At 33.2% G+C, this 22,685-nt stretch overlaps 1 protein-coding gene across 3 annotated transcripts in view; it reads left to right on the top strand.

Annotated features, from left to right (window-relative positions):
- Positions 1–22,685, top strand: part of LOC143225537 (tyrosine-protein kinase RYK-like) — a 154,921-nt gene that overhangs the window by 122,518 nt on the left and 9,718 nt on the right. For 2 of the 3 annotated variants that reach the window (XM_076455168.1, XM_076455166.1), the window contains exons 3-10: positions 4,066–4,165; positions 4,598–4,732; positions 12,964–12,993; positions 16,817–16,952; positions 17,559–17,647; positions 17,811–17,957; positions 19,548–19,637; positions 21,983–22,185. In XM_076455168.1, coding sequence (XP_076311283.1) covers positions 4,066–4,165; positions 4,598–4,732; positions 12,964–12,993; positions 16,817–16,952; positions 17,559–17,647; positions 17,811–17,957; positions 19,548–19,637; positions 21,983–22,185 — 930 coding nt within the window. The remainder of the gene's footprint in view (positions 1–4,065; positions 4,166–4,597; positions 4,733–12,963; positions 12,994–16,816; positions 16,953–17,558; positions 17,648–17,810; positions 17,958–19,547; positions 19,638–21,982; positions 22,186–22,685) is intronic. The other variant, XM_076455167.1, reaches the window with a different exon arrangement.

A 22,685-nucleotide genomic window follows, 5' to 3' on the forward strand; every position in this document is an offset into this window, starting at 1 on the left:
CCACTCAACCAGATGTTAATGACGTACTTATGACCTGGAAATAGACTCCCTTGGCTAATGGTGTCACCTGAACTCCTCTGTTCATTAGATAAAGCGTGGGATAGTAGCCTCATGTCTTTTTCGCTAGCGTCATTAATTTGCCTCACGTGCAGTTCTAAGGAACTTCATTGTTTCTCTTACCTTTCTTCTTTATTTTTCTGTAACGCAATGGAAACATCTTAATTTCTAGCTTGTCTTCGAATAAAACAAAAACATTATCGCAGAACACATTCATAACTACTTGTACTTCTTCAAAATAATGAATTGCATCGAAACATTGATATACTAGCTATTAATTGCTTTTCAGAAGGATACGAAACTTTCAAACACGCATGCATTTCGGTATTTCTGTTTACTAATGAACAGGAATATACTATTATATATCTATATTTTTGCATCTTGAAGAACCAACACATTAAATGTCAAAAACATAAACATACCCGCATTTTTACTTGCTGATCTACACAGTAACTGTCAGAATACGAATACATACATATATTTTTCTTTTCTTAAGAAAGACCAAAAACGTTCGTCGACGTACATATGTTTGTATTTTTACTTCTGTGACAAGGGTTTACAACGTACAAAAAACATACATTTCTTACCCAAGCTTCTCTTCGATTGATCGCTACAAATAACTGTTCTTTCAAAATCAACAAAAAAGAACACAAACAAGAGATTCCTGTGTGTGTATATAGAATGCGCACATTTTGACAAAGTAATAGATTATGCAGTTACGTAGCTTATAGACGTTATTTTACACTTTTTTTACTACAGTTATGTAGCAATGTTGGCGGTAAATAAATAAATAGATCACCATTACCGGACGCAATTTAACGTCAACCTTTATGATATCAATTTATATTTCGTAGTTTCTTTCAGTCTCGAAGAGTGTGTTATTAAATAAATGTTCTGAGAAGTAGTTATACAATATAATCAATAAACTTGTAAGTAATCAAACTCAAAAACTTTTATCACATCAATTTATGTTTTGTTAATTTAGTTCGAACCAGACTGTACACTATTTTACAATGTCAAAAAAAGGTACTGCCTTTTAATTACGAAATGCTTACATTAAATAATTCAGTTTCAGTGTCTAGGACTAGAAGGTAATGGATAGAAGAAATATTTCGAATCTATATTATATAAAAATATTAATATTATTTTGTATTTTAATCGTCTTAATGATTGGTTTGGTTTGAAATTTGCGCAAAGCTGCACGAGGGCTATCTGCGCTAACCGTCCCTAATTTTGCAGTGTAAAAGTAGAGGGAAGACAGCCAGTCATCACCAACCACCGCCAACTCTTTGGCTACTCTTTTATCAACGAATAGTGGGATTGATCGTCACATTATAACGCCCTCACAGCTGAAAGGGCGAGCATCTTTGGTGTGACGGGGATTCGAACCCGCGACCCTCAGATTACGAGTCGAGTGCCATAATCACCGGACCCGTCTTAATTAGCACTTCAACTTTTTTTTATTGCTTGTTTCTTTGGGGTTTTTTTTTGTTTGGAAATTTCGCACAAAGCTACTCGAGGGCTATCTGTGCTAGCCGTCCCTAATTTAGCAGTGTAAGACTAGAGGGAAGGCAGCTAGTCATCACCACCCACCGCCAACTCTTGGGCTACTCTTTACCAACGAATAGTGGGATTGACCGTCACATTATACACCCCCACGGCTGGGAGGGCGAGCATGTTTAGCGCGACGCGGGCGCGAACCGAACGATATGATATATGTTGTAATTACTGAAAATATAGGTTTCGCATTAAATTCTGTAGATTATCATTAATTTTAAAATATTTTTAAAATTGTGTTTAAACTCATCATTATTATTAGTATACTACACTTTAGTTAAATTATAACGAGAAAATTATTATTGGCTGACATTTTAAAGTAATCTAATAAAAGCAATTTTATCAGAGGAACATGCTACAAAAGGTTATATATCTTACACCATACCCTAGAGGGCCTAGACAAACATAAGCATTTGTATATCCCTTAAGCCAGTAAAATTGTTTTATTTTCAAAGCAAGATTCGACAAATGCATAGATTGTTCGTCTGTTTTGAATTTCTCTCAAAACTACATAAGGGTTATCTGTGCTGACCGTTCCAGTGAAAGACTATAAATAAGGCAGGTGGTTATCACCACCTACCGCCAACTGGACTACTCTTTTACCAACGAATAGTGGGAATGAACCTCACATTATAACGTACACGCGGCTGAACAGGCGAGCATGTTTGATGGAATGAGGTTTAGAACCCGCAACTTCTAGATTCCAGTCGAGGGTTCTAATCTCTTGTCGTGCCACGCTCAATTCAGAGTGCCAGTTGTATATTATTCCCTCAAAACTTTTTCAAGAAGTGTCACTTTCAACTAGAAAGTTACTGCCATTTCACTCCCCACCCCATAATAAAAATTTTATTCAGAATTGATGTTTTTTTATGCTTTTTTACTTAAAATAGTTGATTCTCACTGTGGTCATTTACATGAGTTTAACAAAAATATTTTGTATCTTCAATGAAATCGACCTAATAACGAATTTACCTTTGGCTGATAGAACTGCTTCAGTTCCTTCTACTAGGACAGCTGCAGGTACGTAAAATGTATGCTTAAGAATTAAATTCCATTTCTTTACAATTTGACACAAAACACAAGAATGGCGATCGTTCGTAAGGATTACTGAAGCACTATTAAACCTACCTGATGATATACTCGCCATGCTGTAATAACATGTGATGTTATTTACCCTCCGATGCCAAGAAGTTGTGCAGCTTGAGTTACAAATGCACAAATTAATCGAACGCCTATAATTATAAGTCACACGGAGTATAGCTTACATAACTTTAAATAAAACCTGTCTAAAAGTAATATCAAATTAATCAATAAGCTGAAAATTTTGTTCATTTAAAGTGTTGGGAGGAATGGGTTTATCCTTAACTAGGTGTTTTAATTTTTATCTAAACCCTGTATCTGAGACACACTAAATAACCTTAGTTTTAGTTTCGAAAACTGTGATCTTAAATAAATGTTTTGAAAAATAACAATTCAGTATAATCAATAAACTTATAATTAATTTTGTAAAAGTAAATATTTCATATTAATTGTTTGTTTGTTGTTAGGCACAAAGCTGTACAATGGACTGTGCCCACAGTGATTATCGAAACCTGATTTTTAGCGTTATTTCTAAACATTATTTCGTGTTGATATAACAACTAATAAACAAGGTATAAGTGAGTATCAACACCACGTGTTTTTTGCGTACCTAAAATAAAACTTGCATTGTAAGTTGCTCATTATTATATCGACAAAGTGATAGTGAAAGAATTAAAAGAGCTCTTATTTACAGTCTTAAAGAATAACTAAATTTATTTTCACAGTGCAAGTTTTGGACGCGATATAGTGGCTCATAGAATGGCTCTAAATTCTTTTTTTCTCTTCAAGTACGAACCTTTAGCTCATAGCCCAATCTCTTGGCCAATTTGAGATCTAATTACGGCCGTGGCTACTAAGGATTCCTTTTTTTTATCTTAAAATTTAGATTTTTGTACCGTTTTTAAAATACGAGATATAAATAACTTATTATTATCATTTTACATTTGATGATATTGTTTATTAGAATAGTAAAATTTAACAATATAAATGTCTGATTTGTTTGTTTTTATTACAATGGTAAAGTTTGATATCGGTGTTGTTTGTAATTAAGTACAAAGGGCTATCTCTTCTATGCCCATCACGGGTATCGAAACCCGGTTTATAGCGTTGTAAGTCCGCACACATACTTTGCCACTGGGGGGACAGTAAAGCGTGAAACATAACCGCCTGATTTATATGGTTCTTAGTATTAGAATGGTAAAACTTGAAACATAACTGCCTAATCTGTATGTTTCGATAAGAATGGTAAATTTTGATAACGTAACCGCCTAATATAAAACAAAATTCAAGTAACTTTTTATTATTTAATTAAAGTAAATGTATTTTTGTATTTTTCGCGTGTTTTATTCGTGCGTTTACTTATCCCTCCAGCTACTGTACTCTATGGCAGTACTGGTCAATAAGACAGAAGCCCTGGGAACGCCACATCTGGATATTCCCAGAAAAGGTTTAGTGCCAGAAGAGCAAGAGGGTGAGCTTATTATTCCAGAGATTTGCACAATCGATATTGTAGGTTTGTTAGAAATCTGATACAATGGCTAATATAATTTTTTTTCAAAACAAATACACAGCTTTGTGTGAGTATTTCTTACCAAATTATTTTACAAGATAAAGAATAACTCGGGAAGTTTGATATTCTGTATGAATTTGATGCGATTGTACTTTTAAACACTAAGTTTGTGTTGTTGTAATAAAGTGTTTTAATATTTTATTTTCGTTGTCATGAATTAAATACTCGAAATACTTGAATTCAGAACTAGTCGTGTGAAGAAAATAACATTTAACCTGTTTTAATAAAATTTAATTGGTCTTCATCGTGATTTGGCTAATTCTGTAAGACATTTGCTATTCGTTTATTGTTTCATGCATGTCAGACATCAATAAAATAATACTCTTGTTTTAGTGTTTCAAGTCTCGCTGCCATGCACAGGTAAACAAAGTGAAGAAGTTGACGTACGAATCCAAATCAACGTGACCACAGAGAACCAATTAAACGTTACATTTCTGACATTGAAACGAAGAAAGATTTGTCTCAAGGGTAAGTTGGAACTGTCTCAAGATCTGAAGTTAAAAACAATGAAACAAAGGACTACTTTTGGAGTTAAAATTTGATCTTGCAACACGATCCTAACAGTTTATAAAATAATGTTTTGTCTGTTGTGTTATTGATTATCTGAATTATATAAAAGCCACTTTATACCACGTCACGCTTCATTTCTCGAAATCAGAGGAGTCATAAAAGCCAAAATGAATTTATTCAGAATAGTTCGCTCCTCGGTGTGGATTCCTGTGCGTGGTAAGGAAACCTCCCAGGAAAGGTTGTGTTTTTTCAGTTTATTTCCTCTGAGATCTAAACATCCATCCACGTGTTTGCCGTGCGTGGAGACCCGTGAATGGGAGGAGAGGATCCTGATTAGTGAGGGGTACAACGCTAACACATCACTTTGGCCTCGAATTCCTGTAGACGGTTGGCCTTGAGGTGGCCCCCTAGGGTCAAATGACTGGTCCACTTGGGCTAGAGTCAACCAAATACTAGTGTTCGATGTTCTCAACAGGTGTTGTGGACATTGTACCCGACGCTGGTATATGGGTATAGTGCTCACGAAACCCTGATGTTGTTGCAGTGTTCTTGTTTAGCATTGTAGTTCGTCCCCTCCCAGGGCTCTATGATGAGTCGCGTTAGTGGGCGCCGAAACACTTTTTTATTATGGATCCCCCAAATAAAAACTTAAATAGAATATGATAAAATAAAACAGTCCATAGGTAAACGACCACGTCTTGAAGATTCTGAGCAGCAATCTTCAACATCTGTAACACCTGTTGTACCTAATTTTCTTATATTACATTCTCTTTCAGACAAACCTTTAGGGTAAATGTTTCCTTTTTTATTCAGAAAGGACTAGAGGGACTTGCTGGCTCTCCAAAGTCAGTCAAAAAGCTTCGCTCTGGTGACATATTGGTAGAAACATCCACATCACAACATAGTAAACGCCTCTTACACCTCATGCTACTTTGAATTCGTCACAAGGAGTTATTTTTGAGAGGGATTTGAAGAACATCTCCGAATCAGAGATTCTGGCTGGTTTCTCCACCCAAGGAGTTTTTGCAGTGAGACATATCTCCACTCGCAAAGATGGAATTATGATGCTGACCATTTATATTACCACGTCCACCTGTCACCATCAAGGCAGGTTATCTTAATTTCAAGGTACGGCCATATGTTCCAAACCCTCTCAGATGTTTTCAGTGTCAGCAGTTTAGTCACTTGAAGACTCTCATTGCGTTAATTGGAATGGCTCTCACCCATCCTACTTTCGTTCTCGCCTTTAGTGGTTGGATAAAAAAAAGAGGTACAGCATTTGAAGACGATTCAAAACATTACTTACCATGAAGCTCGAAAGTTGCTGTCCACCACATCATCTCAGACGTATGCTACTGCACTTTGTTCCACTACTACAATGGGAATGCAGACGGATCTCTCTGTGCCTCCAAAAGAATCATTCTCAAACCATACGAAAAGTCTTTTGACCTCCATAGTTTAAAACGTTGCTGAATCAACGTTAACACCCATCTTTGTCCCTAACATTCATTACAGCAAACCCCAAAATCCACTACCTTTGGTTCCGGGTATGGGCATTTTCTTGGGTACATCTTCTCCCGCCCCAAAATGCAAAACGAATATTTGTTCACGTTATCAGTCGCTGGAATCTTCTTCCAACGACAAAGACCTGCCCAATCGATGCAGGAAAGAATCCATTGAAGTCAACAGACCTCCCTCAAATAAAGAAAAAAGACTGCTATGTTTTTACTATGTGCTTCGAAACTTCGTTCCTTACCAAAGCATCTCATCTGTAGTTGTGTTTTTCTTCCTTGGTGGGCCACACTTTTTCGGAACAAATGATCTGCCCTTGCTCTCTTTGACTTTCGTATCCAGGCGCAGTTGGATGAATTGGGTCTGTGCTTGGATAACATTGCTGTATACACTGGTCAGCCCATCCCACCATGACTTCTTCGTACCCGAATGTGACCTATTTTTAAGTCAGCTGAGAAAAGTAGACACTCCTGATTGGAAATACTGTATGTTATTCTCTGAACACCTCTTGAACCATCCTTCCATTCCTATTTATACAGACGGTGGAAAATCAGGTGACTATGTGGACTTTGCCATGGTTTGGTGGTTGTATGCAGAATTCCCTCTACAGCTTCTGTGTTCACTGCTGAACTGTACACCATTTCTCTTGCCCTGGATCACATAGAAGCTAAGCAGTACTCAAACTGCACTATATATACTGACTTGCTTAGTTCTCTACTGGCCCTGGAATCGCTTCACGTGAGTTCACATACTGTTCTCGCTGATATTCTAAACCGACTGACCCATTTCTCTTTAACATCTGCTTATATCTGTTTTTTCCAGATACTAGGCCACATTAGTATTCGCGGGAATGAGCTCGCCAACACAGCAGCTAAATCTATCTGCTCTGGCACTATCACTGCTGTTCTGTTCTATGCATGGACTGTGGTTCTGTATTCAAGGCTTAGCTCTGTGCCAGTTGGCAGTCGACTTGGAGTGAGCAACGTGAAAACAAGCTTTTCCAAGTAAAACCCTTTATTGGACTTTGGCCGTCTTGCTTCTATTTGGATAGGAAAGAGGAAGTTATCCTAACTAGACTACTCATCATTTTCTTTTGTATGGGACTAATGCACCAATGTGTTGTTTGTGTGACACTCAGGTGACAATAAGCCACATTTTGCTACCTTACCGTCGTTACGACTCTCAACGACGACACCATTTTGAATATGTTTTGTCCCCAGGTTTACCTATAACGTTAGGCAGTGTCTTTGGTGATGGTGACACTGTCCACCTAACAAATATTTTTAGTTTTTTAAAGGCCATTAATATTTTAATGCTATTTTACTTTTTTAATTTATATATTAGACCTTTTTGTAATGTGATTCATTTTTAAGAATTTCAGTACAACTAGTTCGATTTGGAATTAGAAAACGGTCGTGAGGTCAAATAACTCGAGACCAGGACTGGAAAGGTCAACTTCAGGTGACTAATGCTGATGTTTGAACTTACCCGTCAGTCATCCTAGCAAGTTACGATAATTACAATTACACTACAGAAAGTCCTTTACAACTTGTTATACTGTAGTTTTTCTCTTACCACTGTAGAATAGATGTAAAAATTGGATTTAATGCTATTTATGCTTTTAATTTAAAAATTAAACTTTGTTTTGTTTTACCTTAATTTCTTTTTACGAATTTTAATACTTTAATTTTAACTTTTAACCGGATGTTTGGCGCAGATAACCTAGTTGCTTTGCGCCTTAAAACGCCAAACCAACCAAACAATCGGAATGGTTCGATTATGGTTTTAGTGACGGAGTACAAGGGGCCGTGAAGGGGTTAGGGCGTAAAACATTAAAAGTGTAATAAGTGTTGGAACAATAAGTCATAAAGACGTAGTGTGGGATAACCTTACCTAGAACACCAAGAGCATAAAATTTGTCACAAAAGTAAAAATACTGATTCCACTTTAAATTTCAATACTTTCTAAATTAAGCTATTTTTTGTTATACCGACAACATTTTAAATATTAAAAAAAATCGAACAGTGGATACTCTAAATTAAGAAATCAACAAATGGTTTCTCACTTCTATTGCCTATAAGTTTTGTTTTATACACTTCCAACAGTGGAAAACAGGTGTTACAAAACGCAATGACTTTTGTATATACTAAAAGTTGTTCATTTAACTAATTTTGCAAATAATTATTCTGTGAACTACGAATTCAGTTTACGAATGATTTTAATTTCGATTGGTTCACAAAAGAATTTACCGAAGTTTGACTGCTCTTTTCTGTTTCTTTGTTAATCAAGCTCGGTTTTGCAAAATCTGTTTATTTCAATTAGCGATAAGTGTTGGTTAAGTTTATACTTGTCCCGTCATCGGCTATCCAAAATTTGTTATCAGATTTGTTGTATAAATATGTCATTTATTGCTAACTTGATAAAATGTAATATAAGCATAATTAATTCTCCTAAAGTGATTGAATGACGTTTTACAATCGACTCTGTATATGCAGTTTCCTTAATTATATTTTGCTATAAATCATGTTGCCTGTCATCTTCGTTTCGTCTAGTTCTTTAAAGTGTTCTGTAGTAATTGGTGTAAGCTAGATTTTTTACACCTTATTAAATAATAAAACTGATATATGTAAGCAAGATAATTCTCACTTTCTATTAATACAAATTCAATATCTACAAAAAATATTTATTTATTTCAATTTAGAACATACTAAATCAGGCCGATGCCATGTACTAAATTCTAAGTGTTTTTTAAGTGTAAAGTGTCTCTTTCTATAGTGGGTCTGTTCACCAAAACTGTCTCTCGTTCAAACTTATATCATGGAAAAACTCTTTGCGTCCTACTGCGCTTTGTTTTTACGAATGTCACGTGGAGGAGAGATACTTTGGGATTGTTGTGATACAGATTTTTGATTGATAAACTACAGAGAGAAAGGGGCGACCTTAAACGCAGTTTCCGCATTTTAAAATAGATTCGTTACTGGTTAGAAACTAACACAAAATAACATTTTATACACAAAAACAGAACACGTTATTTCAAACATAATTAGAATTTATACACACGAATCGAGAGATTTAATCCAGTATTTAATTATTCGGTAGGCGAGATTTCGGGTAGAAGAATGCAAAATACACGCCATAGTTGTAACCCGGTGTTACAACTGTTAACGTTACGGACATATTGCAGCAGTGTGTAAATCTCTCCCATGATGTATGAGGTTGGTGGTGATCACCTTAATTCTGACTGCCCAAAACAACACAAAAAACATTTGTACTATAACTGTAAATGAAATACACTGCCAATTACAAAGAATTCCCTAAATATAAAGGCATCATAACATACACAATAACTCAACCCACAGAAACAAACGTAAACAAATAAAAAAGAGAAACTTCACTACCCGTAACACACCCCAAATGTATATGCACAGCCAACATCACATAGAGGTAGCACGTACGCAAACTCTGAAAAGAAACACGAAAGTAAACAAAACAACCACAACGCAAAAGATCTACGGTACATCAACAAAATCAATGGAAGTAAGTCAAGAAATAAATATCACATAAACAGTTCCTATAAATACAGAAACAAATCATATTATAAAGAAGCTATTAAAAACAAACCTTTACTGAGTTCTTCCGACATTATTAAAAACCTGTTGTAGAAGCTGTTAAAAAAACATTCACTGATTTCTTCCGACCGTATCCGGCATCATGGCCAAGTGGTTGAGGCACTCGACTCGTAATCTGAGGCTCGCGGGGTCGAATTCCCGTCCCACCAAATATGCTCACCCTTTCAGCCGTGGGGGTGTTATAAAGTAACGGTCAATCCCACTATTCGTTGGTGAAAGAGTAGCCCCAGAGTTGGCGGTGGGTGATGATGACTAGCTGCCTTCCGTCTAGTCTTACACTGCTAAATTAGGGACGGTTAGCGCAGATAGCCCTCGTGTAGTTTTGCGCGAAATTCAAAACGAACTAATCAGACAGTATCAAAAACCTATCGTAGAAGTTGTTAAAATACATTGTTGATTTCTTTTGACAGTAACGAAACCCCAAAAATCATAAAGATAGTATCACCCTTTTCATAAAAAATTCCAAGAGACATTTTACACCTGTAATTCCATATGTACTCCAATTATCATGAACTCACTTATCACAAATCCAACTAAATATAAATATCCAGGGTTAGGTAACAATTAAGTCACCTATTCCTACAGCTCACAACATCACCTAGATCAAAGTAACATAAATGCATTGAAATGGTATTTATGTATATATAAGCCTTTGGTAATGTTATCTAGTGATAATGAGACGTTTACCAACAAAACGTTTTGTGAACTTTAAAGTGGATCAAACTATGGAAAATGGTTTGGTTTGAATTTAACGCAAAGTTACACGAGGGCTATCTGCGCTAGCCGTCCCTAATGCAGCAGTCTAAGTGATCACCATTCACCGCCAACTCTTGGGTTACTCTTTTACCAATGAATAGTGGGATTGATTGTGACTTATTATGCCCCACGGTTGAAAGGGCAAGCATGTTTGGTATGATGGGGATTCGAACCCGCGACCCTCGGCTTACGAGTCGAGTGTCTTCACCACCTGGCCACGCCGGGCCATGGAAAATAGTAAATAGCACGAAATGCTACTAAGATAAAATTCATGGACATGGCCATGAAAATGATAATAGGAACTGTGAAAATAATATTGTCATTTGCACGCAGTTTCTCATGTTTTATTATATATCGTTTAAAACAACAAATAGTCAAGGAGGGACGAAAAGGTCTCGTTTTACCTGACCCTTAGGGCCTGGCATGGCCTAGCGCGTTAAGGCGTGCGCTTCGTAAACTGAGGATCGCTGGTTCGCGCCCGAGTCACGCCAAACATGCTCGCCCTCCCAGCCGTGGGGGCGTTATAGTGTGACGGTCAATCCCACTATTCGTTGGTAAAAGAGTAGCCCAAGAGTTGGCGGTGGGTGGTGATGACTAGCTGCCTTCCCTCTAGTCTTACACTGCTAAATTAGGGACGGCTAGCACAGATAGCCCTCGAGTAGCTTTGTGCGAAATTTCAAAAACCAAACCAAACCTGACCCTCCCAGGTCGTCTGCTACGATCTAAATACCAGCCCAGACAGACAAGAAGTCAAGACTCGTCCTGGAAGTTTCGTCTTTGTTTCCTCTATTTTTTATTTTGTGAGTAAAATATGCACTATACATAAATGTAGTAAATTTCTTAACTATTTATCAAGCTCTTGCTAAAACGTAGTACCAAAGGTTTTTACTCTTTACGAGTGGTAAAAGTTACCGGAATTGCAGATGTATTTTTCTTTAACCCTACCCACCTATACACCTTTTGTACAAATCAGTATTACTAATTATGCATAACGTAGATACATTTAAGTATACACACTTTAATACTAATAACTACTACAGATGAATAGGGAATAATATATTTTTTTTTTTACTTAAGTTTCATTTGTAAACATTTTTCTTCGATTGAAATGGAATCAAAAATATAATTTAAATCGCATATGTGCTTCTCGCCAGACCGGCAGTAAACCCTAAAGAGTAGCATATTTTACAATAATGTGAAAACATCCAACAAGATTTATGGGAACAGTTATGTTAAACTGAAACATAGAATGATCGTACTATTTTACTTTCAACACTGCGCTTTGTTACGTTCTGTATTACACTGGATTGAGGTTTTATGACACCTCCCACTTTTCTTGATTAAGGTGCTTTAGGGAGTCAATCAATAAATCTCTGCATGAGAGTTGGTTGATATTTACACTTAGGGAAAGGTAAGAACTGTAAAGTCTATTGATCATACGTGCTTTTTTTCTTAAATCCGTTATTCAGTAAAGTTTATTTCTATTGTTTGTTTGTAATACACTATTTTATTCACCTATGTCTGACACAGTTGTTTATTCTTTTCTTGTTTTTATTTTTCACATCAAGACACGATGCTTCCCTAGATATTCATTATTTTGTTTTTCTTTGAGAAATTAAATTGTATTTTAACTCTTAACACTGAGTCTTCTCTTTTATTCTATCAACAACAAATCTCACACTTGTCCTTCCAGAAAATGGGTCCTCAAATGTCTATTTACTGCAGATGTCAAATAACTATGTTTGGTTTATCCCTGAATTACCACACTGCTAAATGTCTTTATTAAAGTGTAATTAATTATTTTTAGTTTTTATTAGTTAGCATTTTGGATAGGCTGTATTCAAAAATTGATTCTAAGCTATAGAATTTTTTCAATTGGTAACTGCATTGAATTTGTACAGACTAAGAAAGTTAAAGTTTGATTTGTAAGTGCTAACTTTAGATGTTTGATTAGCAGGATTTTAATTTATAAAGAACATTCTTCATCAACAGCTCTAATAAGTAAAACATTACAAACCAAAGAGACTTCTGATAAAACACTTAAAACCAACCATAAAAACAGATCCAGTGTACATTCATTAATTTTGCAACTATAAATTTAAGATTTTTTATTCATTGGATTTAGTTACAGTGGTTGTATGTTATAATTCATATTCAAAGTAAATAAACCAGTTATACATGAGAAACTTGATGAAAACCAGATGAAGCTAACATATGAATTAAATCAAATAAAATTTTAAGTCTAGTAATGCTTCGAATAATAATTAAAATTTCATTTGTTTAATATTTCAGATGAAAGCCACAATGAAACTATGTTAATGGGTAAGTTCTTACATTTCCATGTTTTTATTTGTTTCTGTTATATTGTGAAGTTTCTTAATTAACAAGATATCAGTTCAGAGACGTCTAGCTTGTACTCGGGTGGAGAACTTGTAGTGGATGTTTTAGCTAAAGTAATGGACTATTTAAGTATACACTAGGTTATCTAACAAGAATACTGTTCTTATACAATATGCATATTACGATAGTTAAACAAACACTGAAATGAACATATTTTCAACACTTAGAAAATCATATCTTGAGATATGGTGAAGGTCCTGACATATCTGCAAAGAAGACATTACACAAAATGACTTTCCATTCTGGCAGACATGTTGACATGCATAACTACTCTATAAGCGCAAAACATCTACTTAGTCCTACCAATACATATCTAAAATAAAAAGGTAGTAAATTACAAAGATGGAGTACCTGCAGACAAATTTGACTTTATGATTAACATCCCAAAGCTTCATAATCATACAACTGGCATCAATAAAAAGGAATGTTTATAAGTTATACTAGCTTAACCTTGGAAGAAAATTTGCTTTATTCATGCTTTATGATTAACAGTAATATTTTCTTATTTGTCATTTTATTTATTATATATGTGGCCAAGAGATAACAGTACTGAATTACAAGCCTTTTAGGTTATGCAGTATCAAGAGTACAACAATGAAACATTGAGAAACCTCTGATAGTATTCTTATAGACATTCATTTCCAATGTATGAAATATATATCATATATACAAAAAAAAGCATCAGATTTCTGTGCACTTTCCGATGAAAGACTTAATACTTGGTCCATTGTGGTTTTATATTCCCTTCTTCAACATGCAAACCCACAGAAGTTTTTAATGTCCAGGTATCTTCTTCAGACATATTTAGTTGTGGAAAGAAGTTGTAAACTTATGCTCAATTCAAAAATTTCTTGTAAATGATGCTCAGAAAGTGGATTCCAGTATCCAAAATCAGATGAGGAACATCGTGAAGAAATACAACTTTTCAATGGAAAATTTTGCTATATTATTCTGCAGTAACAAAATTCAGTGCAAGTATTTCATTTGTACAAAATAATCCACAAGGTGAATAATAAAGAAATATTTTTGGGAAGGATTATTGGTAGTAGGACAACAAAATCCACATCATTGTAACTTAAACAGAAAATAATTATTTATAGGAACAGAATTTAACATTCTTATGCATAACTATTCACAAAAGATGCCAGTGAAGTACATAATAAGTTCTTTATTTACATAATTGCCATGCCAAAGAACGATTTGATTGGATGTAAAAAGTAAATAATGCAATGACCAAAAACAAGCGTAAACTCAATTCATGATTATAACACCAATTCTGCAGACGATGAGCATTTGCAAACAGTGATTCATTAAGCATAACATATAAAGTACAATCAAAGTTCTGTTTTTCATGATTATCAAAAAATGAATATCACATGCCTATGATATTGATTACTAGTTCATCAGTACTAGTTTAGAAAAAGAAATTTGTTAAGTAATATGTAATGATTGATTCAATTAAGTTCTACCAATGCTAAAAATGGTTGTATTTTTGAGAAGTAAAATAGAAAAGACATACAGTAGCATTTGTATGTCTTGTAAATATGCAAATACATTTGATTCAAATTTTATAATTCCCTGTAGTAATAGCATTTGCAGGAAAATCTTCCAAACAAGAATAAACTTTCCTGCCAATAATAGACTAGAAACCTTTAATTCATACAAACATAGAACTTGATAGACCAAACAGCATGAGGGACCTGCAAAGAAAATAAGTATTTGAAGTCCTAGTATCAATGTGATTCTTAAATCATACTCCTTCGAAGTAAAGCAGAGCTGTTCAACAGTGTATATCACACCTAAATATTGACACTCCATAATTTATTATTTTCCTGTGGTCATAATGTTTTACAAACACCTGTATTTTTGCTCTTAATTCCTCACTTTGCTCAATTTGGTTGTTAATGCATTAATAGCTATCAAAAAACTGATATAGTAAAGAAACATATTTACAAAGTGAGTTTTTAATGAAAAAAAATATTCTTTCATTAAATATGTTAGTGATTTAGCTAATTAACCATAACATTTTTATAAAGTATTAGTAAACTTTACTAAGAGTAAATAATTTTTACTTGATACACTTATCAAAGTATAAGAGAGATTCTCTGTCAGTTTTATTACTAAAAGACCAAACTAAATATAGGGCTGTAACCACAAAAACCTGTTGGCATTTATTAAGATGACACCTTGCACAAATCAAACAAATGTTGATATGAGTGTAGAAGTATCACTTCAAAGTAAATGAAATATACTTTAATGGAAACATTGTATAAACTACATTATATCTCCATTGTACATAAATTAGATCTTGTATATTGCAAACACTCTGTCTGTACATTGTGGTGGTCATTTTCCACACTGTGTTTGAAAAGCTGCACATTCAGGCAAAACTCAACATTCTATTTTGAAATGATGGGAGAAAAGGCATGAATATTGCTTATGCCAAATTTTACTTCACACGCTGGATATTCTACATTAAGTTTTAGGAATTAATCACACTATCATTCATATTTTAAAATGTAATGGAACTTTAAAAATGTAGATTTACCATGTGTTATTACTGAGTGGGTCTTGGCATAATTGAAATGCTTAACAATTACTTTTTGTGATGGGCAGTGTAAGTAGCTCAGAAGTTTGGATATTAATTAAACCAAGAGTGCAACACAATCAACTTTTTAAAGCCTATGAAATAATTAAAGTCAACAGATTAACGTAAACTTTTTCTACTACTGGCAATGGGTATGCTTGTTTGTAATTATTATTTGTCCCTGCTGTGGAATATCACAAGCTAATTTCATAAATGGAGATATGGTGTAAATCACATATTTTGGCAAGAACTCGGATTGTTTCTGAAATATAAAGAGTTTCAGAATTACCCATTTGTAAGTAAACTTGTTGAAATTACATTCATACAAAGAAGCTCCTTTCTAGGCTTACCATTGAAACTTTTATGATTTGTCCAAAATTTCATCAGAGATATTTCTAGCACCCTAATATATCAATATCAAATCCAAACACTCATGAGCAGTATCACCATAAACTAAACATTAGAAGTTCATGAATATTTCATACTATCTTGTAAAAGTATCAGTATGAAAATGAACATTGCATAAAATATAATATCATTTTACCCCCGTTGTTTAGTACTTAAACAAATATGACTATTGAACAACACAAGAACAATTTAGTCAAACAGTTTGGTGTTTGTATACACAAAGTTGGAAGAATTCCAGTAACCAATTAAAAATTAAATTTGGGTACTGAACATAAAAATAAATTATTTTTGTTAAGTCACTCATAAACACAAATTACTTACTTGGTTACTTGCATATATATAAAGAAAGTTTTTAAAATCATGTTCCTCTATTTGATTTAAAAAAGTGTTGCTGTTCAGTTTTGTCTCACTTGCCAAAAGTTTTAGAACTTTTTCAATAAGAAACTTATGAAGTAAGGTGAAAAATATAAATATTTTCATAAGTTAACAAAACCATGTTAAGAAGAAGCTCAGTTTTAATAGCACAAAAATTAATTCTTATTTCTGCCACTAACTTCATAACTTTTTAAGCTTTGAGCAGCTTTATAAAATTTAAAATGCAAAATGAAAATATAAGTGGGTCTTCTACATTTGAAGTTGGTAAGCTAAAACACAAAATGATTTCTAAAACCATTTTGATAATTGTTAAGTAAATTCCTTAAGTATTACAGAGCAAGATTTTTGGTATCTTATGATTATTCTCCACTTCAGACCCATCAGCCATGGTAGCATCAACTAGTTCCTTTTACATTTCTGTTGGATGTGCCAGTGGTTTAATTCTTATCATGACAGCAACAGCCACTGCATGTTATATTCGAAGTCAAAAATCCTGCAGAAATGATTCCAAGTAAGTTATTATTATGAAAATCAGAAATTGTAAGGTACAAAGTATTGTATGTTTTTCTTTTTCAGTTAAATACTCTTAACTTGTATTTTTTTACTCTAAATATTCTTGAAATGGCATAAACATATGAAAGGTAGCTTTAGGTAGCATTTTGTATTTGTATTTATTTTTAAATTAACAGTGTATTTTGAGTAATACAGGTACGTGTGTAAAGATTTTCTGAATTATTGATACATATTATTTCTAAACAAAAAGCCATTTATGCACAACAAATAATAATCTCATGAATTATATTCTTATTTTTAAACTGTCTTTGAATCAGTAGCTTGAGTTATTTTGTATGAATAGCTTGAAGAATTGTGAAACAAAGTGAAATGAAGAAACCTAAATTGTTTTAAATACAAGTGAGGAGTATGATAAAAAGAATGTGGAACAGCTCAGTGGCTAACAAAGAAAACCAAAAACAAGAAATATATAACTTCATGTCACAAGCTTATGAAGTGTAACACATAATGACATTTTTCCAATCCACTTTGTTTTATATCTTTATTAGTTTTGAAATGTATTGAACACCTTTCTTGGTTGGTCTACATCGTTATTGTTTGTCAGTTACAGAGGAGACTCATCTAGAGGAGCTTCTGCCCAAGGCCAAACATTCTTGAGGGTTGACACACCAAATAATGCTAGTACAACAGGAAGTAAGTGAAATATGTTAGTTAAACAGATTTGCTTATTACCAATTCATTTAATTTCAAAAGTTTATCTTATTAGTTTTCTAAGTAATTTTAGTAATTGATATAGATACTTTAGTTTAGAAAGGCAAAGTTCTGAGTTTATTATTATTACTTTAACTGATTTCAGGTTACTCTAGTTTTCGACGTCTAACCCCATTGTCTATCAACGTACCAGTACAAGTGAATAACTTGCGAGCATCTGAACTGACTGAACAAATTAGTGAGATTGATGTTGAAAGGAAGAACATTGCATTATATGAAAAGATACAAGAAGGTAACATTACATAATAACAGAGGATGAGATCTTTTATGTCTAAGCTTCTTAGTGTGGTAAGGATTTTTTTGCTTGTTATGAAATTTTTAGAAAATATCTAATATAGTCTATTTAGATCATTTTGAGATTGAATTTGATCTCTTTGTCTTTAACTCAAAGTTAAATTTTCATCTTATATATATAGTGACTTTAGAAATATTGTAATTTGTAAGATAGTATTATACACAAACATATTAATAACAATGAGGGTATCTAAATGATGAAAAAAAATGTATTTTAATCATTATATATGTTTTTTTAAAATTAAATACTTTGACAGCTAAGCACATTAAATTGGTTATATTCTTAATTGGGTTAATTTTAATTCTGATCTGTGTAGATAGCCTATTTTGATAATATAGGAGAACCAAGTTGAAGTCCAGATTATTGTGTTTTGTGTCTGGCATAGAACATTATATTCTGTGGCAATTGGAAATCATTATTAACATACTTATTAAAGCACACCATGGCTTAGTACTAGTTTAGAAAAAGGAATTTGGAAAGTAATATGTAATGATTGATTCAGTTAGGTTCTACCAATACTAAAAATGCCTGTATTATTGAGATGTAAAATAGAAAAGACATCCTGTTACTGAAAACTTTGTTTGTAATTAAAAATACAGACTTTAAAATTTACTGATTATGAAAAAGTACAACATTCACTAAGAAAATAATCAACTGTGAATGAAGAATATTATTACCAATAATAAATAACAGTACTGAACATTTGACTGTAATTCTAAGAAGTTGATATTCAAAACTCTAGCTAATACTCTGTTTCAACTATTTAAAGAATACTTTTATATATATAAAGATATTTTGGATAAGTAAGTCCTTGTTTAAAATACTTATTAAGTTTCCACTAGTAGTACATATATGATGTAGGGTTATCTATTGCCACAAATTATTTGAGAAATTGGCTAAACCAATTTTGATGAGATTTGATAAAGGAACTTGGGAGGCCCTTCTAAAGAGTGAGCTTAAGTGGACAAATGGTTAGGTTGGCAGCCATTTCAATTTTATGGCATTAGTGTTGCAAAAATGGCTGAACTTAGCTAGAGGTCAGTAGCAACTTGTGTGAAACCAATGCCAAAATAAAGTTGGATTTCATGCAAAGGTATAATTAAATTGGACAAATTGTTCATGTTCAATGGCAAAATATAATAGAAGGGTGGAATCTTAACCCTCTATTTCTAACATTATTTTTTTGCATTCAACATTGGTAGGTGCTGTTGTATTGATTAAGAGGATAAATATAAGTTGTGAAATTACAGAAGTAACTTGGTCATTGTATAACCAAGAAATTGCATTTCCTTTGTGTATATTAATTGGAAAGAACTCTCTCTTTCTCTAATTATCTTTAAACATCTTCATATATCTTGGTCATTTGTGCAATTATTTCATCGTAACCACATGAAGAGATGAAGCTGTTATCTGGTTTTCAGGTTTGAGTGAGTTACATTATATTTAGCGCTGTAGTGTGTGACTTAAAAACCAAATTCAATGTTGTTATGCTTTTAAGTTAAAATAATTTTTCTCTCCACTCTTTAGGAACATTTGGTCAGATTTATCATGGAATGCTGATTGAAACTGACAATGAAATCACTATGAAACAGAATACTTTTGTGAAAACAGTATCTGGTAATTTCCATTTTTTTCCAAATTTGTATTTGAAAATACCTTAACAATCTAATTTGTTGCTTTGAATTCTTCAGCAGAAGTTTTTCTGGAAAGCTCTGACACACTATAGTATGCCATGCAGTCAAAACAACCTGCAGGAGCACTGCGTGTGATTAACAGGAAGTTAGCAATTTTCTACTTTCTATAGCTTGGGCTGTGGTAATCCAAACTACCATATATTTCTAGTAGATGTGCTCTACTGCACTCGTACTTTACATAGACAATTTTAAGAGAATCCAGTGAGAAATACACAAGGTAGAAATATACAAGAGAGAGAGAGCTACGCAATAAAAACCACCGTTGCGACCACAAAACACACTAGGGTATCAAAGGAATCGTACAAGTGGACAGAGTGTAATGTTAGTATTCATCATTTATTGCCAATTGTTAAGCACAAATTCTTCCATCGTATGAAATTCTCCTACATAAAGAGTGTATAGTGGCACATGATGTTAGCTTAAGCAGTTTAGTGTAAATAATGATGCTTGATACAGCTTACTGAGTGCATGTGGGTGATAACACGAAACTGTTAATCTAGTTTCCATGGCATTAGTATAAAGAAAGTTACTAACACTGTTAGTAAGCAAAAGTATCAACATATATTTTAAAGAATCTTGTTGGTTCTATAAAGTACAGGTCTGTCCCAAATAATATGATTACAATTCTAAAGCTAATGTTGATTACTGTTGAATATCACTTTCTTACTTGTTCCACATTGAACAAAAAATGTGGTCTGGCCAAAGTATGAATAAATGTTTGCTGTAAAATTATTATTGTTATACATGTAACTACCAGTGTCACCACCAATTCTGATTTCATTTCTTTAACTCAGAGGCTCTATCTTTTTTTTTGTTTGGCTTCACCTTTTTTTTATATCAGATGTTTTGGATTAGATATATTAAGCTAGAAGGTTTACAGAAAGCATAGCTTTCAGCTCAAGTACACAGATGTATTTTTGTTTCCTTCTGCTATATAAAATGAAAAGAGTATTAGATAACTTAATCTACAATTAAGATTTTCTGAGCAGTACATTTGTTAGGTTTTATCACTAAAGATTGAGGGGAAATATGATAAAATTTTTGTTTAAAATATAATGTTTTCTGTAGAGTTGGTTTATTTCAACAGTTTATTAAAATCAGTGATGTTGAGAAAACCCACTTGTAGAGAAAAATATATATGTGAAAACGGCTCATTTGGGTTGAGAAAATATTTTACGTAGAGGAGCGAACAACGTTCTACCTTCTTCGGTCATCATCAGGTTCACAAAGAAAGAAAGAGGTAACTGACTGGAAGCTGACCACATGTTTGAAAGGGGTTGTGTAACTGAGTATCAGAATGTAGAAGGCGGTGTTAGATGTTTGATTATATTTATTAATATAGGTATAAAATATATTGGCTTATTTTGGGCCTGAGTGTTTGTATAAGTAAGGCTTCTTTAATTTTGTGTTTGTTTAGTATTTGAGTGTTTTCTATGGTTATGTTGTGTTTATTTGACTTGCAGTGTTCGAAAATGTGTAAAGGTGACTTTTTATGTTCTTTGAATCTGGTTTCCATTTTTCTACTCGTATCTCCAATATAGAAGTTGTGGCATATTTTGTTACTAGTTTTTGCCAATTGTTGGTTATTTTTCTGCTGATGTTGGGAATATATGGTATGCAGCAGCATATGGTTTCGTGATTTTTTGATTTGTGAGATATATTTACTTTTGTTGGTTGATTTTGCTTTCTGTCTAGGTGTGTGCATATAATGTTTTCTACGGTTTGTGGAGGAAACTTATTGATGTTGATGAAGTATTGTTTTATTTTGTCTAATTCATCGTTAATTTTATCTGGTGAGCATAGTTTTATGGCTGTGTTTATTTGGTTTCTTAGTATGTTGAGTTTTTGTTTTGTTTCATGTGCTGAGTCCCAAGGAATGTATAGTCCAGTATGGGTGATTTTTTTGGTAGATTTCTGTTTTAAATTGTGTGTCGGTTTTTTGTAATTTTCTGCCACTTAAGAGAGAAGAATAATATTTTATCTCTTGCTATTCTTATAATTAATTCTAGTAAGTGTTCTATTCGCTAAATTATAATTTTTTTAGGCATGTAATGAACAAATTGCAATTTCACAGAGTTAAGTAATTTAGTCAAAAATTACGTTTGTTAAGATAGTTTTAATCAAAACCTTCTTTATCTTTCTAAACCAAACATCAAAAACGTATTGGTACTCACTTTAGTTTAAATCTTCTCATGTAGGCAGGCCATTTAATTTACAGTGTTTGTCAGATTTGTACGTTGATGTTTTTTGTTTTCTTTCTTTCTTCAGATCAAGCTTCTAAAGACCAGATATCATTGCTTCTTGCTGAAGGAATGAAGATGTATGGTACAAATCACAAGAATGTGTTACCAATTATTGCTGTGTGCATGGATGATGTGCAGCATCCTCTTCTGGTCTATCCCTTCATGAACCGTGGAAACCTGAAGCTCTTTCTTCAGAAGTGCAAGTTTTCAGTTGAAGGCCACTGTCATGTAAGATAGTTCAGCTGTTAGAATTTAACATGAACAACTTTAAAACATTACACTTCAGTAAAATCCAATATTCATGAATAATGTCAGAGTTTGTTGATGTTTTCTTGAAAACTGTATATCGATTTTTGTGCTGAAAATGAAACTAAATATTAATTTTCATTAATTTTATTTTGAGAGTTTTATGTAAAACGTGTGAAATGAGTAAAGGAACTTTTATCATCCTAAACAGTTTTTTGATTAGTGGTGACAGAGAATATTTTCAATTGCTTTTGTTTAATTCTTTGATATCTTTTACACCTTAACTGTTTACAGTTTTATATAATATTATTCCAATGATTTATTAGTTTAAAATATACATTATAGAAGTTTTGAATATTAAGTGCATATTAAAGTGATTGTTTGATTCAAAGCTTACTTAACAAGTATATTAGAAGTTTAGAAAATAAATGGAAAGTAAAACAACGTGTAGAATATGGCTGAAAAGGTATTTTATTTACCAT

Source organism: Tachypleus tridentatus, chromosome 9 (assembly GCF_004210375.1).
Source record: "Tachypleus tridentatus isolate NWPU-2018 chromosome 9, ASM421037v1, whole genome shotgun sequence".
Lineage (NCBI taxonomy): Eukaryota > Metazoa > Arthropoda > Merostomata > Xiphosura > Limulidae > Tachypleus > Tachypleus tridentatus.